Below are 23,873 nucleotides of genomic sequence, written 5' to 3' on the forward strand. Positions count from 1 at the left end.
TGTAAACTACTTCAGCCAATTTTTTTTTAAATTAAGTTTTATGTCAACAGGAAGAGCAGATTGGTTTTGGGTGACTGACAGGTTTTTAACTAACCTGTAATCTTTACTTGTAGTTGAGATGTTTTCAGGGAAGTTTGTTCTGTCTTCAACTCTCCCTGGGATCACAGATTTTACTAGACATGGATTCTTAGATATAAGAAAATGTTAATTTAATTTCAACATGTTAACATGACTGCTTTTCTATGCATGTATAAACTGCTTCAGGCACTTAACAGGTTTCTTTTTTGTTTCATGATTTAATATTTCATATATTAAGCATATAGTGGAATGCCTTTTAATTTTAAAATAGAAAATAATTAATGAATCCTTTAAGAATAACATATATACATATTCCTAGTATTGACTGGGATATATTCTAATTCTTGTTGTTATTAGATAACAGAGTAGGAGATTTACAGATTTTTTTTTGCCTTGTAGAGGAAAATATCAATTGAATGGAATTATCAAACATAGGTTTTAATAATTGATATTCAAGGTAAAAATAATATTTTGAATATTTGAGGAGGTGTTAAACAATAATTTTGGGAATCCTTTTCTACATAATTTTGGATAAAGATGTGGAAAGAGAGGTTTTGATAGAAAAGGAACACCAGAATATATTGATTTAATTCATAGACTATATGCCAAAGTATTAAAATTTATTCTGAAGTAAAAATTGACATTTTGTGGTTTGGAGAGTTTAACCTTAAGAATAATTTTATAGCAGAAACATATATACAGATTTCCCCCTGATTTTCAGTTTCTCACAGTGCCTTGAAAATGTGTTGCCGTCTTAAAAGAGTATTGTTTTGAAAAACAGTAGTTTTTTTTATATGAGTTGTGCTTTAAAGTGATTATACCTTTTCCAGATTGCACAATTTAAAAATTCTTCTTTCAGAAAAATCTGTTTTTGTATTATGGACAAAGAAGTATTAAGTATTTGAAGTAGTTTTAATAGTTTTAAAAAAACTTGACTGCTGTTGTGGATTGTTGAATTCTCTTTCACTGAGGCAAAGTCTGTATTCCTAAGATTATAGTACTTATACGTACTAATACAAAGAAGTGGGAATTATTTTTGGATTATGTGGTGGCATTTTTATGTAGGTATTGTTTTAGAAGTGCCTAGTGGTCTTACCTTAACTTCCCTTTAATTCCCTTAATTTTCCTAGAATTTTAAGAAGGTTAAGAAATATATCCTGTTTGGACTTTTTGTAGTGTATAAAGGGCTAATGCTGGACAGAAACTTCTTTCAACTTATAGCATTAATCTAGACATGGTTCAAATGCTTTTTATTTAAGAATATAATCCCGTATCTGGATTATGTCATCTCTAATGGGTACATATGGAATTTAGTTGCTGGTATTTAAAAGGGAAGGGCAGTGAAGATAAATGTGTTTTCTAATAATCTGTCTATAGACTGTTTTCTGCCTAGTTTATACTAGTTCAGTGTTCTAGGACATTAGATTCCTAATCATTTTAAGAGAATTTAATCAGCAGGTTACAATTATCAGATTATTCAAGCCACTCATTAGATGATAACTTTTAATTATATTGATGTGTACTTTGTGTGCTTATTAAAACTTGAGTGTAATAAGAGCTCAAATAAAATTTTAATTTAGAACACAGTTCAGTAAAATTAAAATCTTAAAACTTAATATTTTGCATGAAGTGCTTTTTGTTTTTTTTTTAATTTCGAATAAAGGTTCTGTCATTTTGGGGCTCCAAGAGAAAAGCCTGTTTTTTGTTACCAAGTCAAAGGAATAAGCCTAGTCTCAAGGGGGTATGTTTGTGCATGTGCTCGTGTATGTGTACCCACCTTCAGAATTTTGAAATAGTTAATTCTGTAGTTTTATTAATGTTATAGTTGGCAGGTTGCTGGAGACATAACTATGCAATAGTCTACAGGGATTTTAATGGATTCAGGTCATTAATATATCCATTTATTGCTTCCTAAATGTGTGTTAAAAAAGAGTTGCCCACATACTAGTTAGGGTGATTAAGTTAGAGGGGAAATTTTATTTCTTAGATTACCAAGTAAAGGTTTGGACCACTTGTTTGTTTCATTAGCCGACTGAGTAAAAGAATATACATGAACTAGTTTATTTTGCATCATTCCTTAGTGTTAGGTATATTTAACATCAGAGACTCTGGTCTCTGGGTCAGGTATAGCTCAATTTAATTAGATTTATTACTTAAAATTTGTATGCAAGTCAGAATATTAGAAATGAAGTCATTTAAAATGTATTAAATCTGCTGTTAATGAAAGAAATGCTATAGTGATTCCTTTTGTTGAGCAAAACAAAGCACCCAGATTGATATTACTGATAATTTTCATTTTTAATATACAGCTAAATTTGCCTGATGGTACAGTTATATGAAAATTATAGGAAAGATGGTGAATAGACTTCATGCTATGTATCATCATTTATTTAGAGTAACACAGGCAAGTTATTTCACAGAAGGTGACTTTTAAAAATAATTACCTGTTATATTTTGTTTAACTTGTATTGATTTCCTCTCTTCTGTTTGTATTATTTAAATGGTACAGTGAGGGCACAATGAAAAAGATTTTGTGGAGTTCCACATGTCAGAAAATACAGTATCAAAACAATTTCACAAATTTATTAAACTGAAAATTTATTTACTATTAAATTTGTTCTAATAAAAATTGTTCTCAAAGAATGATTCTCAAAATCTTCTCTAAAAATGGTGTATATGCCCTTAATCATTGTACAGATAAGAAACTTGTCTTTTTAACTTGTCTAGAACAGTTGTATGAGTACATTAATTGTATCAACGTGAATAACTTCCGAGTTCTATACTTTTCATTTTTTCTTGATTTCTGTTTTTAATTTCTCTGAAGTTTAGGAAAGTTAGTGGGGATTGAAACCGAACTGTTAGTTTACTAGTAATGAATAGATCTTTTCATAGTATCTTAAATTACTACAACTTAGAGTAGAAGACATCCTAAGAAATGAAGGAATAATAATCCACGAGGAAATGTATTCTTTGGTAATGAAGGTATTCATATTATAACTTTAAGGTTTGGGAAGAATGTTATCAAATTACTGTGATTTTAATTTTTATTGCATTTTCTTTATATCTTTTACCTAACTCTGCATCTGAAGTGTATCAACTAACCTAGATAAATAAAAATTTTGAAAAAGAAATGTTTCTTGTTACTGTATTTAGGATCATATTACATTAGTTATAGTGATTCCCTGCCAGTTAATTCACATTAGGTGTTCCTGAGTCAGGAAACCTGCTTTTCCATAATGAAATGAATGGCATTAGTTTGTAGGTATCACTAATAATAGATTTTACATGATGTTTTTCGGATAATTTTCAGGTTTTTCTTTAGTTGGTATATCAAAAAAGAAAATAACAAAATACCAGTGTTAACATAAAAGGTGGAGATTCTTCTCTTTTCTATGTCCTTCTAAGTTATCCTATTAAAAACTGAGGAATATTTAGAAAATATCAAAATTTAGACTACATTGAGGAATAATCAAAAAGCCGGAATGGATGTGTCTTTTGCAGGGTACATAGACATGAGGATGTAGCTAAAGTCATATCTAATTTTCATCTTCTTCCTTTGTGTATGTAGTGCAGATATTTTAGTTTTGTTCTCTGTAGATCTGAATCCTCAAAGCAGTAGGTTGTGGATTTTTCCCTGAAATACAAAGATAAATTGAAAGATGGTGACCTCTTCAAGTGCCCTCTTTTCTGTATTTAATCTTGAATATTTCCTTTTACCTCTTCTTTGATACTTTCAGAGTTAACTCTTCATCAGTATCATAGGTAGTAACTTTTCTGGGTGGGCAAAATGACCTGTTTTTTGTCAGTATGATGTAAGAACAGATGTAATCCTTAAAACTTTATTCCTCCCTTGGAAACTATAACGTCTAAATTTTTAATAATTGAGATGAATGTAATGCGAAAACTACAAAATAGTTATTGACTCAGTTTTATTTAAAAAAATTTTTTAACTCAAACATAAAATTTCAGTGCATATTGCATTTCATTTTCATTTAGCACTATCTTCTTTTTGCTAAAATAGCTTTATGCTACTATTATAAAGAAAAGATACACAGTTTTTGGTATTTAAAGTTGTTTTTCTAGAGATGGCCCTTTTCTATATAGATTTTTTTGTCTTTTCTGGTTGATGTAGTTATCTTTTCCAAGAGACGCTTTGAAAATGACTTCTTTAAAAATTCAAATTGTTCTCTCTCCGTGTGTATATATATTAATATATATATTGATTGATAGTAATAAAATACAGCATATGTATTCTCAAGTATTTTTTCTCATTTGCAAAATAATCAATTTTCATCTTGGTAAATATTTAGATGTGTAATGAAAAAGCTGTTTTCTTATTGGGTAGGTTCTACCAAAATGCAAATTCCTTTCTGCAACTCTTGAGGTTTTCCCCTTTTTCTCAATCCTTCAGGCCCACACCTTATTTCCCCTACATCTCTTTTCCTTACTTGGTCACCACACACATGCTCCTCCTTCTTAGACTCCTTGGCTAGGTAATTTCTAAGAACTCTTAGATGTAACTTTTTTTGAATCTCACTATCTGGATTGAGGCTGAGTGTGAGATTTCCACCCCCTCCCACTCTCGCTAGATGTAGATAATGGCACTGGGTTTATTAGACCCTTTAATGACTGGGGCAACAGAACCTCTGTGGGGTCCTTTGCAGCAAGGTCGATTTTTTTTCTCTCCTAGTCAGGGGTTTGGGGAGATTGGCTGTAGTAAAGAGGAGAGAAGGAATTTATTCTGGGTTTTATTGTATGTTACTATAGCCATTGAAATGGGAATTGAATGAGCAAACACTGTATTTGTCCATTTGCCCCACCTTTTCTTGGGCCTAAGACTTAGCAATAGAGAGAGAAGGAGGAGTGGTGTTTCCAGATATCTCTGGGATACACGAGGAATTCCTGTTTCCTAGATTTGATTAGATTTCATACTGGGAGACTGACAAAACTTGTGTTAGTGGAAGGGTTCTCTCTGTAGGCAAGAATGATGCCAAATATGAAATAATCCCAAATGATCTCTATTTGGCTTTGAAACACTTTCATATGAATACATCCAAGCTGACATTTCACTTCAAACAAAAATAAAAATACGAAAGCCACATGTGTGATGACCTCATTAATCCCAGCAAAGCATTTACTTAACAAGTGTGTTAATCTATGACCAATTAGAAGGCACCAGCCTAGTCAGTGATGATTTCTCAAAGTAGGGTAGGTGCTAATTATAATGGAAAGTTGGGGCATTGGACCAGTGTTTGAACTCTTGTGTTCTGTGTTATGTCTTTAACCTTCACCATAACCCTGTGAACAAACTGAGTCATACAGTTAAGAAGTAGGCAGGACTTTAACCTACGTATTTGCTGCCAAAAATCTGTGTACTTCCTATGCTGCTCCCAGCCTCATTCTGTATATTTCCCATTCCCTCACCACTCTTAACAACTGTAAACTATTCTGGTTTCACCTACTGAGGACTCAAATTTCTCATCTGTGAAATGAGACTGGTAAATTATGTATTATATAGTTCTAAAATTCTGTGCTTTTTGTTGTTAACTTTGAAAAGAGGGATTTGTCAGAGATAAACGTAGTAAAGGATGTTAGGCTTTGTTTGGCTTTGTTTTTGTGATTCAAATTTTTTTCATGAGATTTAGAAGAGAACATATTTGTATAAAAGGAAACTAATTCATAAAATTAAACATTTGTCGATAATAATACAGAAGGTTTAAAGTCACACAGGGGTAAACTTCACTGTATCAGGAATGTGTGATGAACAGATACATCTGTATTTTGGTGTTTGAAAAGTTAGAACCTGTTTATAGACTAGGAGGTCAGAGAGAGGACGCAAACCTATCTAGCATAATATAGACAAGTTGATGTTCTTAAAACATAGTCAGTGGATTGCTTGACCTTTTATTTTTCTTCCCTTGTAATGAGCAGCAAAAATTTCAAGATATTTCAATCAGGAAAAGAAACTGCACTTGGATTAACTACAGACCAAGTATAGTTATTAAATAATTGTGTTAAATTTACCTTTATAGAGAGATGCTCTTAATGACTATAGAAAAACTAGTAAGTTCATCATTATAAATTGATGTTGTAAGATTGACAGATACCAAATGGGAGAATGTACGGTTTGGATAACCTTTTATGTTGTAAACATGGACTGCTAAGTGACTACATTTTAAATTGGAAATGTTTCCATGTGTAATTTTACTTGAAGTGACTATTTTGATGTTTTTGAAAGTCGAAATAATCTTAGTAGCGGTGCAGTTGTTTTAACAATCAGCGAGAGGAAGGACAGTAGCTTCATGTTTATTCCATCCTGTAATGAATTGGTAGAGTCAAACTGGAAGCGTAGGTAGCTGCTTCTGTTATTAATATGCTGAGTTTTTCTAGCTCCTCCTCAGTGGTTTGATTTTTTTTTTTTCCTTCAAGAGATACTTATTTTAAAAGGATCTTACCTGTCTCTGAATTCTGCTGTGTAGCAAGAATCGTGTTTTAAAAGAATATCACAAATTGTCCCCATCAGTTAGCTAATATTCACACTTAGTGGTTCAAAGTCCAAGCCCTGAGGCTAAGTGCTTTAAACATATCTTATTTAATTTTGGTTTGCTAATAATAAGTGTAAGATGACCTTGGAACACAAGATCCTTAATTGTGGTTTCTTGTTGGAAGGCAGAGTTGGAAAGGCAACCTTTCCTTTACTTTATTAAAGTTGATATAGTACTGACTTGTCATTGTTTGAATATACTAGATATAAAAATTGACAGTGATAATTTATTTTAATTTTTAAGTATAATTAAAATGTGAAAATATTACTGTCTTTGTTTATGATGAATACTAAATTTAAGCTAAGCTATAAGGTGTGCTGTTTGGAAATATGGAAGATACAAGAATGAAGCCAGATAACAAGTTTATGCTTGTATATCCTACTGATGAAGACTTTCAGACAAGTTATTTCCATGGGTAGGTGATGTTACTCTGCATGTACATATACACTTATACTTTTTGCATGATTTCACATGTAGGAGTGGTACAATTTTGACTTGACTGTTGACCTGTTGCCTCAATTTGGTGGTTGTGGTGGGGGAAATGTAAGGGCAAGAGGTTGTGAATGGTATTTGTGATACAAATTTTAAAATAAATCACTACTTTTTTTCAAACACAAAACACTTAATAAAGCCCTTTTAAAAATAGAACATTTGGTCAAATAGTCAATATTGTACTTGACCCTTCTGCAACCAAATATTTGGACATCACACAGTATCTTGATTCCATAATAATCATTTTGAACTCTGACGAGAACTCCATAAATGTTACAGCTTTCTTTTCTTTTTTAGAAAAGAAAAACCTCAGACATGAACCAGTTTTTTGCTATTTGATCTAAAATCCATTACTAACTGATACTGAGGCCACACTCTTGAATTTTATGAACATGATTTACCCTTTTGGGAATTGGAAATTATTCTTAAGTAGTCAACTGAAATTGTCATGATCGTCAGAATTTCATATTGTGACATGTCTGTTCCTTATACGGTGGCACTTAACAACTCATTTACTTTTATGTTTGGTCATTTTTTATTTTAAAAATGTTGCTACATAAACCTATGGCTTGGGAACTTAGTCTTAAGGGATAAGTACCCCAAGTGTGTTCCATGTTTTGTTTAGTGACAGTTTACACAATGGATGTTTGTATTAAAACAGTAATCCTTCATTGTGTTCTATTTTAATGATTCTTTGGCATATGTATTCCTTCATAGTCAAGAGTTTCATAAAATAGGTCTGTTTAATGTTAATTTGTTGGATGATATTAAAAAATCTTTATGGAAATAAGTGATTTGCTTGCACTTCATAAATAGCTGTTGGGGGAGGAAAAGCATTTTATTTTAAAATGGCAGTAGTAGTAAGGGATGTGTTTCATAGTTGACTGAAAACTTTATTTTTGCTTTCTGCTTTTATATTAGAAAAGGGTAGCATTTTAAAGCATGATTCTACGAGCATGAATATTGAATTATTTTAGCATGAATCACTGCAGTGTAATTACTTCAGAGCTCAGCTGCCATTTTCAGCTAGTTAGGGTGATTTGGAGGTAGAAGGGATCTCTTTTTTCTAAGATTTTTAATATCTTCCTCTCAAATAACCCATAAGGTTGTGTATCATTTTCTTGGAGTGTGAGCTTGTTGTTTTTCTCAGGGAAAAGAAAATAGAAATATCCCTCATAAGACATCCAAAGCAAAATCCTGAAGGTGGATTTCATGAGCATTATCTTTTTGTAGAATATTGTAAGATGCATAACATCCCTAATATTATAAAAGAGCTTTACTGGAAATAGATGTCAGTCAAGTAGAGCTCTTAAAGTAGAAAAATATATGTTTGATTTTCTTCTCTGAATCTATTAGGGACTTCTAGTATTAGCTACTAAGAGGAAGAAACTAGATTCATTCTCTTAAAATATAAATTGAGCTTAATAGTTTGCATCAGTGTTTTTCTTTAAAAAATCAGTTTCACTTTCTCTGTAGAGTCTTCCCCTTTTTCTTAATCTTTTGCTCTTTAGGAGAATGAGAGGAATTCAGTGTAACTTGTTCAGTATATTCTTGTCTTTGTTCTTCATAATAACACCCTTTTTCCTCCTTCCCAAATGTGTCCCTCATCTTTGTAAGCTCGGGTTATCTCTTTCACGTTCATATCATGCACAAAATATTAGATTGTATAAAGTGCAGCTTTTCTGACCATGTAGAATCATACGATAAAGACAACTGGCATTTAGGGGGCTCTTAGTTGCAGAAGTATTTTTCACCCCACAAGTTAGATACAAGTATACATTTTCTTTCCTCCCTAGATGGACCTCCAGTTGTAGCTCATTATGATATGTCTGACACCAGCTCTGAGCCAGAAGTGGTAAATGTGGACAATTTATTGGCGGCTGCAGTAGTTCAAGAGCACAGTAATTCTGTAGGAGGCCAGGACACAGGAGCTACCTGGAGGACCAGCGGGCTTCTAGAGGAGCTGAATGCGGAGGCAGGTTGGTCTCCCTCCCCCCCTCACCCCTTTCTCTGATGGTATAGTATGCATGTGTCCTGGCAGCTATTTTCCTTGCTGAGGAGAGCAGGCCAACTAAGAGACATCTGGCATTAGATGATTGTGGCTTCCAGGGTGCCCTTTATAACAGAAAAGATTTGGGTAGCATGTCATTTGTTTTTCCTAATCACAAGAAAGCAAAAATGAGAATATCTTAAGACAGTAATTGTAGGCATCGGTAGATTTCAGTATATGTACTTCTTGAGTTAAAAATGCCTAACATGTAAAAATTACCCAGATGACCTGATACTGCCTCCCACCCCCACCAGCAATCCCATCCCCACTTCTCAGTGGTTTCACTACTTACCGACCTTGTAGTTTGGGGAGGGAGCTGTTACAGTTTGCCCTGTGGGGCTGTTGCAGTGCAGTGCTGCACTGTTTCTTCTGCCTCTCAGTGTGCAGTGCCCCTGTTAATTCCTTTACAGTTGTTCTCATTTTGTCTTTTCCAACTCCTTTCTTTCCGTTGCTGTCTCTGTTATCTCAGGAAAATTTCTCTCCCTGTCTTGCATTGTTTATCTTGGTTCTGTGATGATTCTTAAGAGTGATATTTTATTCTCTGAGAAACCTATTGCTATTACCTTTGAAAACCTTGCACAGTGCCTCCAAGTCTCCTTCATTATGTTCCAAAACTCTTTCTTTCAACATTCTTTCTAATTTAAACCTTTTTCTAAAAGTACTAGTGTTTTAGAAAAGTTTAAGAAAAGAGGTAGAGGGGATTGAGAGACAGACTGCTTATGTAGTGTGTATTTTCTTTAGTGTCATAGAAGGATTATAGTTTTCTAGTTAAATTATAAATTGCGTTGGCTTAATAACTACCTAAAATATTATTTTTATGGGAAATGAGTTTTGTATTACAAAAATAACTGGGTTATAATTTAGAACTTTTTATATTGAAATTGTTAGGAAGTAAAAGGGGAGACAGAACTCCACAGATCATTGTCATTAATTCTTCATTTCATAATCTTTGATTGAAACTGAATAAAAAAGTTTCTCTTATTTGTTGAGCTTCTGATTAATTTATTGGGACTAATTTTGGAACAGGACATGGATTTAGCTTTAACTGTGTTGTGACTGCTAACTGCCTGTTTAACCTTGGACAAGGTGATTCTCCTCTGGACTTCAGTTTTTATATGTATAAATACTTGATTTGCCCAACAAGGATCTTTTAAGTATTTATTAATGTGTACAAGTACTTTGAAAAGAATTAAGTAGTAATACTTTATATCAAAGGGGAGTAGTTTATCTTAATTTTTGTCCATTGACAGTTAAGTGATCCTTTCTACTTCAATTTTACTACCCTGTTTCCTTAGTCTTGCCATGAAATGTAGACCACTTTATAGTAAATTCTTAGGAAGAATATGAACAGTTACTTTTTGTTTTTCTTTGCTTTTCATACAGAGAATTTTAATATTAGTTTGAACTATATGGAATTGTTAATATTTGACTTTCTCATCTACAACAAATTTAGCAGTTTAATATGAGTTAACCTAAAAGTGAAAGGCTTGGGGTCTTACAGTATCATTAAAGTCACGAGCATTGGAGTGGCGGCGGGGGGTGGGGTGGGGTGGGGGTGGGTGGAGCATCACATTTTCAGGTTCAAGTAATTGTTAGCTTGATTATTTAAAAATACCACCAGCCTTTGGTGCTTAGCTCTAAGAAATAAAACATGGCAAAAATATTTGAGGAGGGAAACAGCCCCTCTCTACTCCAAAGCTCCCCTGAATTTGGTATTTAATGTCTGGTATTCCTGTGTATTCCTCCATACCTCTATTGCATTTGTTTTGTATCTGTAAACAAGCATGTTTTAATACTAATTAGTATTACATAGAAGGTAATCATTTGCAACTTGCTTTTTTAGTTCAACATGTTGTGAAGTTTGTTCTTGTTGATGTGTTGCTATAGTTCATTTACTTTTCACCGCTATTTAGTATTCCAGTGTATGACTATATCATAATAGACTTACCCATTCTCTTCTTGGACATTTAGGGTACTATCCCAAATGATGCTGCCATTGACATTTCCTGTACATGTCTCTTGGTACATGTGTAGAGAAAGCACATGTGTGTGCTTTCTCTATATGTTACAAATCATGTGTAGATTTTTGTATATCATAGGACATGGACATCACTGTTCAAGAGATCCCCATGATATTTTCTTATGAAGCCATTTATTGGCTCATTTCAAAGTATTGTTTTTGTTTTAATATCTAACATGCAGGTCTGTGAGTAATAAATAAAACTTAATAATACACTGTAGTCTTGATGTAATTATCGTAGTGGGAACCCATCTTGTGAATTTGAATATACTTACCATATCATAACAAAATGTTCATAGAATTTATTCTCAATTGCCAGTTTATAGTTTTGATACTTGGAGTATTAGTATCAATTAGATGGTCATTCTTGAATTTGGAGTTTAAGATAAATGTTGTAATGGTTATTCCAAGTCTTCCTTCTCTCCATCCCAATAAAATAAAAACCCAGTCACTGAACTAATTAATTAATAGCAGCAGTGGCTAATTGATAGCAGCATCTCAGACCAGGTCTACAGTCCCACTCCATTTAGAATCACATAAGCAATCATTAGGGATAGAGTAGCTTATCTCTTTTTCTAAGCAATTAGATGATGTTCTTGTATGCAAAATAGTTTTTACTGTTTAGTTTTAGTTTCAACCCAGGAAAAAGAGTTGAAATTAGGAAAGCCATTGTCAAGAAAACTTTCTGACCCAGAAAACTTTCTGAACTTTCCATTTCAGCTCTTGCCATATGTTTACTCTTTCTCACTTGATGCTAGAAGTGGACAGTATAGTGGGTGGCAGCCTGCTGCCAGCAAACAGCCTGATTTTGAACCAGCAGCCACTTGCATACTGTGTGATTTCAGGTAAATTATGTAAAGCCTCAGTTTTCCCTATCTACAAAACTTGGATAAAACTAGTATCCGCCCCAAGAGTTTATTATACTGTTATGTGAAATAACATATAATATGCTTCATATAGGATGAAGTACACAGCAGGCCCTCAGGAATGCTAACTGGCATTATGTTAATATATTTATGCTGAAGTAGACTAAGGAAGTGATTAATGGGCCCAGTCATTGGATTTCTAATTTCTTCTCCTGCCCTGGAATGAATTGCTCTTGCTGCAGTATTTCCTAGACTTTGCCTGAGCATAGAAATTAGCTGGAGTGCTTATAAATATTCAGACTCCTAGATTTCTCCCTGAAAATCTTGTAAATAGATCTGAAATGGGGTCTGTTTTTAATAACTTTTGCATCGGACATGTTTAGGAAACTGTACCAGTATATCTGAAAATAGCTTAATTTTTGTTTATTGCTAATAATAGCTCACTGTAAACATAAATGTAGATGAGGCCAAAAGAAGCAGAAGTCTGAAGTACTCTTGGTGTGGAAGGCTTATAATCATTACACTAAATTTATTTAGAGGTCCTCTGCCCCTGGAAATTAAAAATTCTAAACAAATGATCTCATTTTTTCCATCAGCCTTCTTATTAAGAAGGTAGACTATGAGCATTTTCCCCATCCTTAAAATAGGTCTGGTAATCTTGATTTGTCCATAATACAAGCTTAGTTGTAGTGAAGAGAAAAAAATCTTGGATTTCTTGTTCTTAGAGTAGGGCTTTTTATGATCAGACCAGAATGACCATGTTTCTATTGTTAGCACTATTATTTTTTAATATGTTTGTTTGTTTATTTATTTATGGCTGTGTTAGGTCTACGTTGCTGCACGCGGGCTTTCTCTAGTTGCAGTGAGTGGGGGCTACTCTTCGTTGCTGTGCGCGGGCTTCTCATTGTGGTGGCTTCTCTTGCTGTGGAGCACGGGCTCTAGGTGCGTGGGTTTCAGTAGCTGTGGCGTGCGGGCTCAGTAGTGGTGGCTGGGAGGCTCTAGAGCGCAGGCTCAGTAGTTGTGGTGCACGGGCTTAGTTGCTCCGTGGCATGTGGGATCTTCCTGGACCAGGGCTCGAACCCGTGTTCCCTGCATTGGCAGGCGGATTCTTAACCACTGCGCCACCAGGGAAGCCCTCTATTGTTAGCACTTTAAAATCATTGTATCAAGTCTTGTGAAGGAGATCAAGTTTCCTCTTGTTCAGCTGGTACATGTGGACTGTAAGATTTCCTTTTCTCCCACTTTTAAAGTTTTTAATATTTTTGTTGAAAAAATTTAACACATGGTAATAGTTTGTTTCCTTTAAAGCTAAATGAGTAGTGATTTAAGATAGTAATCTTTTTTATGCCTAGCATGCCACTCTTATCCAGTATGTAATAATTTTATATACTTCAAATAGTCTTAGGACTAGTTCTTAGTAGATATATGATTTAAAAAGAAAATGTTTGCCATGATAATTACTACCTTTTCCACTTTCTGATTTATTTATGTGTTGAAAAGATCTGTAGTGGGAGGACAAAAATTTAGAATTTTCTTATAGAGTGAAAGCAGTTATCTTTCCAAAGAGCTACACAGGGAAAGACCTACACAGAGACAACCAGCTGCCACAATAACTAAATATAAATACTCTGCTTTATTTTCAGTTTAATATATGGTAATTGTGGTATTTACGCTTTTTCTACAGAGCTTATTCTTGTTCTAGAATAGGAGTAGATTACTACCACTGACAGTATTTGAAGAACCTTATAACATCTTTGACTCGCTTTTGTGTATGCTTTAGGCACTGCTTTGCCATTGGATTCCTTTGAGGTCAAGGGGGGCTGTGCAGTGTGGGTATGGCCCAAAGGCCAGAAGAGTGTTGGGCTCTGCACTAGAGCTTCCAAAAGAATGTGTGACTTGCTGAAGAGGGTTACATTCAGAGAAAAGGACTAATTGTCCTGGCTCTGAAATAGAGGAGGGGATGCATTCCTGGCTGTTGGAGAACGCCATGGTGTCTCTTATAGAGCATGGGATCCCACAGATTTGGTGTGGATCCCAGCTGACTTGTTACCTGAGTGGCACATTTTATTTAATGGCTCTGAGAGGAAATGTGGTAGAACACTCACACCATTAGTCTAGGGTTGTTAACACTCACCAGGAAATTGGTTTGTACTCTCCCACTCCACCTCACCCACCGCCCTGCCCACCTCCCCTGTTTTATCTTGTACTGACTTTTAGACCAAGCAATAAAGATAATGGCCACAAGAGTAGACCCTGATTTAAGTGATCAGTTTTAGAGCATCATACAGGTTCTTTTTTTTTTTTTTTTTTTTTTTTTTGTGGTACGCGGGCCTCTCACTGTTGTGGCCTCTCCCATTGCGGAGCGCAGGCTCAGCGGCCATGGCTCACGGGCCCAGCCACTCCGCGGCACGTGGGATCTTCCCGGACCGGGGCACGAACCCGTGTCCCCTGCATCGGCAGGCGGATTCTCAACCACTGCGCCACCAGGGAAGCCCATACAGGTTCTTTAACAATACTAAATGCCAGCAAGTTTGGATTATAAATTTTATGGCCAAAATTGCACCGCCAGAATGGTTTGGATTGATCTGATAATGTAAAAGCAATATGTAAATTATTAGTTTCTGAATATATAATGGATGAATAAAGTTAGAAGAATCTTAAATTTTGGTGATAGTTAACTTGCTTTTCTTTTTTTTTAAGATTTAAAAAAAATATTTATTTTATTTATTATTATTTATTTTTTGGCTGCGTTGGGTCTTCGTTGCTGTGCGCGGGCTTTCTCTAGTTGTGGCGAGCGGGGGCTACTCTTCGTTGTGGTGCACAGGCTTCTCATTGCAGTGGCTTCTCTTATTGCAGACCACGGGCTCTAGGCACGTGCGCTTCACTAGTTGTGGCACGTGGGCTCAGTAGTTGTGGCTCGCGGGCTCTAGAGCGCAGGCTCAGTAGTTGTGGTGCACGGGCTTAGTCGCTCCGAGGCATGTGGGATCTTCCTGGACCAGAGCTCGAACCTGTGTCCCCTGCATTGGGAGGCAGATTCTTAACCACTGCGCCACCAGGGAAGCCCCTGCTTTTCTTAAGATATAAAATTATGAGCAAAAGTAGCATAGTAATTTTTCCTTTCGTCCCTCTTTAAAAAAGAAAAAGGCAGAGTGATGATATTTCCTGATCTGAAATGAGGCTATGTAAGTGATAGGGTCAGGATGAGGGGCCTAATCAGTGAAGACTCGTTATTTGGAAATATTGATGACTGAGACATTTCACAGAACATTCCACAAATTGGAATTATAAATTAGAACTGTGGAAATAGAGCTGGGCACAGAGCTACTAAGAATTAACTAATTCTGTCATGTTCATGTTGTGTTTTCTTAATTTCTGTTGTTTAAAAGCATTGAGTAATCAAGGACTAAGAGTTTGGTTATAGCAACCATGACTTCTTACAATTTGCCTTTTTAGTTTGGTTTAATTCAATTAGTTTCTTTATTTTTAGGATGGTTAGGGCTGAGCCCCTTGCTGTGAGTCTACCACAGGGGGTTTTAAGTGTCTCTTGGGTCTCTCTACTCTTTGCTTCTTAGTGAGTAGGCATGGAGAGCTTGGCAGTGGCTGTCCATACAAATAATGAGCATTCATATAATAATGAGTAATAGTGATAGCAGGACTTAAAGTGGAGAGGGCAAGGAGAGGGGGGAGAAAGAAAGCAACTAAGTGCCAGTAATGTTTCACATTGAGTGAAACTTCTGGAGTGAAAGGAAAACTCCTTGGAAGATAAGGACTTCTGGTGTTGGTACATGAGGATGGAGGACAGTAATTTGTAAGGGATCCTGATCCCCAACCTGAGGTGTAGGAGTCAGAGGCCTGCAGGGGAGGCAGCATCTTCAGTAAAGTCAGGTTTCCACAAGGAGGTGAAGAGAAGGTTCAGTGCCGTTTTCCATAGAGCCGGCATTCCAGAGGGCAGTGGAGTGGAAAAGTTGTAGGAAGGGGAGTAGTAGGTGGCTGGAGCAAAGGAGAAGAACAACTGAGTAGGGGACAAGACAGACAAATGGATGGTCCCTGACGGTTGTATATTCTGTGGGTGGAGAGGAGGGTGGAAGTACGTTTTACGTCTCATAACCATTGGTTTTCCTCCTGCCTCTTCCTAATGCTTTCTCATTTCGCACTGGCGGCGTTTTCGGACTCATACTGTTACTTCCACTGCACTATTCCTCTACCTCATTGAACCTATCACCCACTCCTTTTTCAGCTCCCCCTAGCTGCATTTCTTTCCCTATCTAGCATATGTTAAGCCCAACTCTCCTTTACCGATATCCTCAGCTCCTCGTATAGTTGGCTTTCCTGTTGTACCCAGCTGGCCAAGTCTGATCTCTGGATGCACACTCACAGCCTTTATCCACGCTGGAGATGATTTTTCATGTAGTTGGAAAGTTGTGGGTCATATTAACTTCCTAATCTGCAGTCTCATCCTGGCTCTCAGTGCTGCCCAGCACCTTCCCCCTTTCCTTAGGCAGCATTCTTTCTTCACAGTGGCTACTTCACTTTTCTAAACCGACTCTGCTTCTCTACCCACACCTGTGCTCTGCAGATGGCCTTTCTGCATTCTTTACAGATCAAGATTACCTCAGCTTTCTGCCATCACAGCTATTCTCTGCCTTTTTTTCTAAATATGGCCAGTAAAAATACTACATGCACATATGCATCCCCCTCCCTCAAACCCATATTCCTCTCAGTACCATCTATTGCCTTTTCCTCCATAGCCAGACTTCTTAAAATGTGTCTGCTCTTCCTTCCCTTCCATTCTTCTTCGGCTTGCTTTGCTACATTAGCTTCAGCCCCATCATTCCTCTGAGGTTCCCCTAGCCAAGGTCATGTATGGTCATCTTATCACCAATTCTAGTGGCCTCTACTTAGTTCCTACTCTTATTGGGCCTCTGTATTGGGCATTGTTAAGCACTTCTTCCTAGAAATGCTCTTTTTATGGTGCCCTGGCTTCATATCTTCAGGTTTTTTTTCTCTGTCTCTTGCTGAACCTTGGTGAGCTCCTCTTCCTGTGCCCATCCTTTAATTACTGGTGTTTATCAAGGTTCTATTCTAAGCCCCCTTCACTCCTCTGGATGACCTTTATCTCCCCACCTATTGGGAGGACTTATCAAATCTGTTATTTCCTCTCTAGACTTCTGACCTGAGCTTTAGAACAGTAGTACCTTCAACTGCCTATTGGACATCTCAAAAGCACATTATCATCCTAAGCAACCACCCTCACATGTTCATTGGTTCACTGAATGGCACTGTATCCAGTTACCTAAATCAGAAACCTAGGCATCGTTTTTACTTTGCCTGATTCCCAACATTAATCACCCTTTGTACTTAGAGAAACACAATATTCCTCCTTTTGTTTCTTTCCTAGTTCAGCCATAGTTGTTTCTCACCCAGGAAACTATAGCAGTCTAACTGGTTTCCTTGCCTCTAGTATTCCTTGCCCTGCTACTAGTTGCATTTCCATACTCCAAAAGGAAAAATTTCAAAATACAAAATCAGATTATGTCATTCCTCTGCTGAAATCCTTCATTGGTAAGGTCAAGTCCAGATTCCTTACCCCGTGATCTGACCTCTGCTGACTTATGGCAGCTCATTTCTCATTACTTTTTTTGTTTTTCTACCATTATCCCAAATCTCACCAAACTTTTTTTTTTTTTTTTTTTTTTTGTGGTACGCGGGCCTCTCACTGTTGCGGCCTCTCCTGTTGCGGAGCAAAGGCTCCGGACGTGCAGGCTCAGCGGCCATGGCTCACGGGCCCAGCCGCTCCGTGGCATGTGGGATCCTCCCGGACCAGGGCACGAACCCGTGTCCCCTGCATCGGCAGGCGGACTCTCAACCACTGTGCCACCAGGGAAGCCCTCACCAAACTTTTATACCCTCAAGGGCACACGGTGTTCCTTATGGTACTTCCCTTCACCTGTGCCTACTCTTCCCCGAGAGCTCAGTGTCCTTGATTATCCTCAAGTCCAGGAAACATTCCTTTTCTCTGTGCATCCAAGGCATTATTATTTACCTCCCTATCAGACTAGTTTTCAAGCCATAATGCAATGGACTGCTTTTTATTATCCCTGACTATATTGTAAGCTCGTTGAGGGTGGGAACTGCCTCCCTTGTTTATTCCCTGTAGTATTCCTGGCACTGAGCACAGTGCACAGCATATCATAAACAAGTATTTATTTTAGAAACAAATAGATAAAGTAGACTGTTATAGCTGTGCAAAGCAAGGCTGCTCAAAATACTGAATGTGGACAAGTTGAAGGTTTGGGAAAAAGGGAGACTATCAATTTATATTCCTCTGTAGCAGTGCATTAGGAACCGTGTTCATGACGACAGTCTTAACTACAACATTGAAGTAGAAATTGGATAAAAGACTTGGCCGCAAGCAAAGTATTGGGGTCAGAGCAAGAATCTGGGTATACCAAATCCAGACTTAACCAATTCCACTTAAGTAACCACCATAGATTTAACAAAACTGGGTTTTGTCTGGTGGATGCCACCTTTTGTATGCTTGTAGGGTTCAGTACCACTGCCCATACCACGTAGAATCCTATCTAGATTATTTTTTAATACAGAAGGTTAACAAGCCTATGCAGACTGTAATACAATCTCAATCACCAGTTGTATCTAGAAGCCTTTTTAATCTTCTGTTTTCTCATATGTGCATCATTTTCAACTGAAGAAGAAAAGTAAAAATAATATTAAAGAATTGTAAAAAAAGACCCACAATCATATTCAAGTTTGATTACTTTTCATAGCTTTTAACTAGCCCATACATATTTTTATCTTGTTATATGTAACTCTTTGTATGCTATACATACACTTTTCCCAAATTTCTACATAGCACTCCAGTGACTATCATTTGACGTCATGACACTTTGCTTATTTAAAGTTTTTTCTGTTAGGCTGTATTCTCAGAGATGGGATTATAGGGTCAGAGAGTGTAAAAATTGTAAGGCTTTTGCTTTGGGATTGTCCATGATTTTCCAAAAGGGTTATACTAGAAGTTGGCAGGAGTATGAAAGTACAAGGTTTCTTAATGACCTTGAAGCATTGAGGCGAGTGAGGTGAGAGGGGAAGAGAAAGTTGTGTACATAAAATCTTATTTATATTGGTTTAGCTTTTATGATGTGTCACAAGGGATTTTTTTTTAAGTAGGGAGAAATAATTTTGTATCAGATGACAATATATTCAAATAAAAATAAAGAGTAAATGAAAATTTGTACCTGTTGCAGCTCTGTTTATTCCATGTTAACTCTTAGATATCCTAAAATTCATCCTTTTAAGTCAGAACATTCAAGAGCTGAGTACATAGGTTGAATTTTAACCCCTTTCTTTGGCCCCAACCAGGGACTGAACCCACACCCTCAGCAGTGAAAGCTTGGAGTCCTGACCATTGGACTGCCAGGGAACTCCCTTGGGTCCGATTTTGTCAAATCTACATTCCTTAAGAGAAAATTGTTAAAATTGTTTAAAATTGAGATAAGATTGTTAAGTCTTTCTTAAGGCATCCCAGTATAAATATGATATTAATGACTATTATTTACTCCATTTGTGCCTTTGAACTTCTTTCTTTCTTTCTTTCTCTCTCTTTCTTTCTTTCTTTCTGCGTTGGGTCTTCGTTGCTGCGCATGGGCTTTTCTCTAGTTGTGGTGAGTGGGGGCTACTCTTCATTGCAGTGGGCGGGCTTCTCATTGCAGTGGCTTCTCTTGTTGTGGAGCATGGGCTCTAGGCACGCGAGCTTCAGTAGTTGTGGCACACGGTCTCAGTAGTTGTGGCTTGCGGGCTCCAGAGCGCAGGCTCAGCAGTTGTGGCGCACGGGCTTAGTTGCTCTGCGGCATGTGGGATCTTCCCAGACCAGGGCTCGAACCCATGTCCCCTGCATTGGCAGGCGGATTCCTAACCACTGCGTCACCAGGGAAGTCCCCTTCTGAGCTTTTCTGGTTTAGAATTTTGTTCTATTAAAATGATAAGCAGTAGAGAACCCCATTGACCTCTGAGTGGTGACAAACCTGTCATATGAAGATCATTTAAAAGCAGACTAGAATTGAATGCAAAAAGCATTATAGAATGAAGTAGAGTATAATTACAGTTTATATATACCTATAGTTAGATATACATATTTGTCAGAGTACTCCAAAGTTTTTTCTCCTAAGGGATGCGAATAGAAAGTGAGAGACTTGAAGTTCTTACCTCTTACTTTTATATACGTCCATGTTGTTTCAACATTCATTTAACAATGTGCATGTATTCTGTTTAATAATTTTTTTTTTTTAACAGAACACTGCCCAGTTTCCTTGACATGGGTAACAGTTTCGCTGAGGCAAGCTTTCAAGAGGGGGTTCTGTTTCAGTGATTAAACTGGAAGGAGAAATCTGTCAGTGAGTTGTTCCTGCTGCTTATAAGGAGTCAAAATGTAGTGCTTATTTTTTTCCCTTTCTCTCTCAGGTCATTTGGATCCAGGATTCCTAGCAAGTGACAAAACATCTGCTGGCAATGCACCACTCAATGAAGAAATTAATATTGCTTCTTCAGATAGTGAAGTGGAGATTGTGGGAGTTCAGGAACATGCAAGGTAGGATATTAATTGGAGAGAAGAAAATGGTATGGCATGCCATGGCATGGCTGACATGAATGGTGGGGCTATTTCTCAGATTCCTGTGGTTTAAGAAATACATTTTGATTATAGACACGTATGAGCTTCAGAATGTGTTGCATATTGTCTTATATCAAGAACATCTCGGTCGTTGTGGTGAGTGGGGGCTACTCTTCATTGCAGTGGGCGGGCTTCTCATTGCAGTGGCTTCTCTTGTTGTGGAGCATGGGCTCTAGGCACGCGAGCTTCAGTAGTTGTGGCACACGGTCTCAGTAGTTGTGGCTTGCGGGCTCCAGAGCGCAGGCTCAGCAGTTGTGGCGCACGGGCTTAGTTGCTCTGCGGCATGTGGGATCTTCCCAGACCAGGGCTCGAACCCATGTCCCCTGCATTGGCAGGCGGATTCCTAACCACTGCGTCACCAGGGAAGTCCCCTTCTGAGCTTTTCTGGTTTAGAATTTTGTTCTATTAAAATGATAAGCAGTAGAGAACCCCATTGACCTCTGAGTGGTGACAAACCTGTCATATGAAGATCATTTAAAAGCAGACTAGAATTGAATGCAAAAAGCATTATAGAATGAAGTAGAGTATAATTACAGTTTATATATACCTATAGTTAGATATACATATTTGTCAGAGTACTCCAAAGTTTTTTCTCCTAAGGGATGCGAATAGAAAGTGAGAGACTTGAAGTTCTTACCTCTTACTTTTATATACGTCCATGTTGTTTCAACATTCATTTAACAATGTGCATGTATTCTGTTTAATAATTTTTTTTTTTTAACAGAACACTGCCCAGTTTCCTTGACATGGGTAACAGTTTCGCTGAGGCAAGCTTTCAAGAGGGGGTTCTGTTTCAGTGATTAAACTGGAAGGAGAAATCTGTCAGTGAGTTGTTCCTGCTGCTTATAAGGAGTCAAAATGTAGTGCTTATTTTTTTCCCTTTCTCTCTCAGGTCATTTGGATCCAGGATTCCTAGCAAGTGACAAAACATCTGCTGGCAATGCACCACTCAATGAAGAAATTAATATTGCTTCTTCAGATAGTGAAGTGGAGATTGTGGGAGTTCAGGAACATGCAAGGTAGGATATTAATTGGAGAGAAGAAAATGGTATGGCATGCCATGGCATGGCTGACATGAATGGTGGGGCTATTTCTCAGATTCCTGTGGTTTAAGAAATACATTTTGATTATAGACACGTATGAGCTTCAGAATGTGTTGCATATTGTCTTATATCAAGAACATCTCGGTCACACATGTATGTGAACCAGAACTAATGTTTGTCTCTTATTTTTAGCAAATGTCTAGGTGGCTTGACTGAGTTTTCTGGTATGGCATAAGTATCACCGTACTCCCCCCCACCCCCAATCCATATTTTCTTGCCTTTCACTTTATCTTGAAATATATTGGGAGCAAATAATTGAGAAATCTGCATTCGACCTCATACCTCTTCCTAGAGCACCTCTTTTTTTTTTAACATCTTTATTGGAGTATAATTGCTTTACGTTATTGTGTTAGTTTCTGCTGTATAACAAAGTGAATCAGCTATATGTACATATATCCCCATATCCCCTCCCCCTTGCGTCTCCCTCTCACCCTCCCTATCCCACCCATCTAGGTGGTCACAAAGCACAAGCTGATCTCCCTGTGCTATGCGGCTGCTTCCCACTAGCTATCTGTTTTACATTTGGTAGTGTATATATGTGAGTGCCACTCTCACTTCTTCCCAGCTTACCCTTCCCCCTCCCTGTGTCCTCAAGTCCATTCTCTATGTCTGCGTCTTTATTCCTGTCCTGCCCCTAGGTTCTACAGAACTGTTTTCTTTTTTAGATTCCATATATATGTGTTAGCATATGGTATTTGTTTTTCTCTTTCTGACTTACTTCACTCTGTATGACAGACCCTAGGTCCATCCACCTCACTACAAATAACTCAATTTCGTTTCTTTTTATGGCTGAGTAATATTCCATTGTATATATGTGTCACATCCTCTCTATCCATTCATCTGTCGATGGACACTTAGGTTGCTTCCACGTCCTGGTAGAGCACCTCTCCTTATCTTTCATGAAAGGTTGCAGGTTACTTTGGTCAGTTCCTAATAGTGTATTTCTAGTGATGTTTGTGTGATTTAGGGACTCTTGTTTCTTAGGAATTAAAAAAAAAAGCCACAAGGCATCAAATTAGTGTACAGTATTATGGAAATAGTTTTATAAGGTTTGTCATTCTTTAAGGTAGTGATGAGCAAACTACAGCCCATGGGCCAGATCTGGCCTGCTGCCTTTTTGTATATGGACCTCAAGCTAAGAATGGTTTTTACATTTTTTAATGGTTGGGGGAAAAACATTGAAAGAAGACATGTTTTGTGATATGAAAGTTATATGAAATTCAAATCGAATTTATTTATCCATAAATAAAGTTTTGTTGGAATAGAGCCATGTTTGTTCACTTACGTATTGTCTATGACTGTTTTGCACTCCAGTGGCAGAATTGAGATGTTTCATCAGACACCTTAGGGCCTGCAGAGCCAAAGATATTTACTGTCTAGCTCTTTGCAGAAAAAATTTACTGACTCTTGCTTTAAGATACAGTCCTACGAATTAGTTGCCGCCCCCTCAGAGATATACCTGAGGAACATTTAACACACACACATACATACACAACAAAATCTAGTCTTTGGAAAAATCTGTATTCTATGTAGAGTTTTTCTCCTATGTCACAAGAGTTAAGTTGTGATTTTGTGATTTCCTCTGGTGGGTATATAACATAGTATCTTACCTTATTTTTAGATCTGATTTTAATCTTTGGTTAGGAATGTAATGAAACATTCACCAGCATTCTTCTGTTGCTTATTTAAAAGGTGAATTTAGGAGTGGAGAGTGGGGGCAAAATACACATGCACATAAATTGAGGATCCTTCTTCTAATGAGAACTGATTATACTTTCTCAAAGCATCTTTTAGTTAAACAATTGGGACTTTAAGGATGTAGATTTAAGTCATAATTTAACATGCCATCTCCCCAGAAGTGGCTAATACTCTATCAGAACTAGTATTGTCCCAGCGCTTCATCCTCTATCCTATATTTATGCTGTAAGTATGCCTGTATAGCTGCTTCCTTTTTTCTTTCTAAATGGTTATTTCCCCTATTCTGGTGGGAAAGAATTTTCATTCTTTAATCTTTCCTTTACCTCATTCTTTTTTCT

General features: G+C 37.0%; 1 protein-coding gene across 7 annotated transcripts in view; it reads left to right on the forward strand.

Moving 5' to 3' along the window:
- The window catches only part of ARK2N (arkadia (RNF111) N-terminal like PKA signaling regulator 2N), an 83,376-nt gene that overhangs the window by 45,331 nt on the left and 14,172 nt on the right, over positions 1-23,873 (forward strand). For 4 of the 7 annotated variants that reach the window (XM_055080722.1, XM_055080719.1, XM_055080720.1 and 1 more), the window contains 2 exons: positions 8,912-9,094; positions 20,527-20,719. In XM_055080722.1, the coding sequence (XP_054936697.1) occupies positions 8,912-9,094; positions 20,527-20,657 (314 nt within the window). In that variant the 3' untranslated portion in view covers positions 20,658-20,719. Of the gene's footprint in view, positions 1-8,911; positions 9,095-20,526; positions 20,720-21,405; positions 21,754-23,873 lie in introns of those variants that run through there. The other 3 variants (XM_007110995.4, XM_007110998.4, XR_008616018.1) reach the window with 3 other exon arrangements.

This window comes from Physeter macrocephalus, chromosome 19 (genome assembly GCF_002837175.3).
Source record: "Physeter macrocephalus isolate SW-GA chromosome 19, ASM283717v5, whole genome shotgun sequence".
Taxonomy (NCBI): Eukaryota; Metazoa; Chordata; class Mammalia; order Artiodactyla; family Physeteridae; genus Physeter; species Physeter macrocephalus.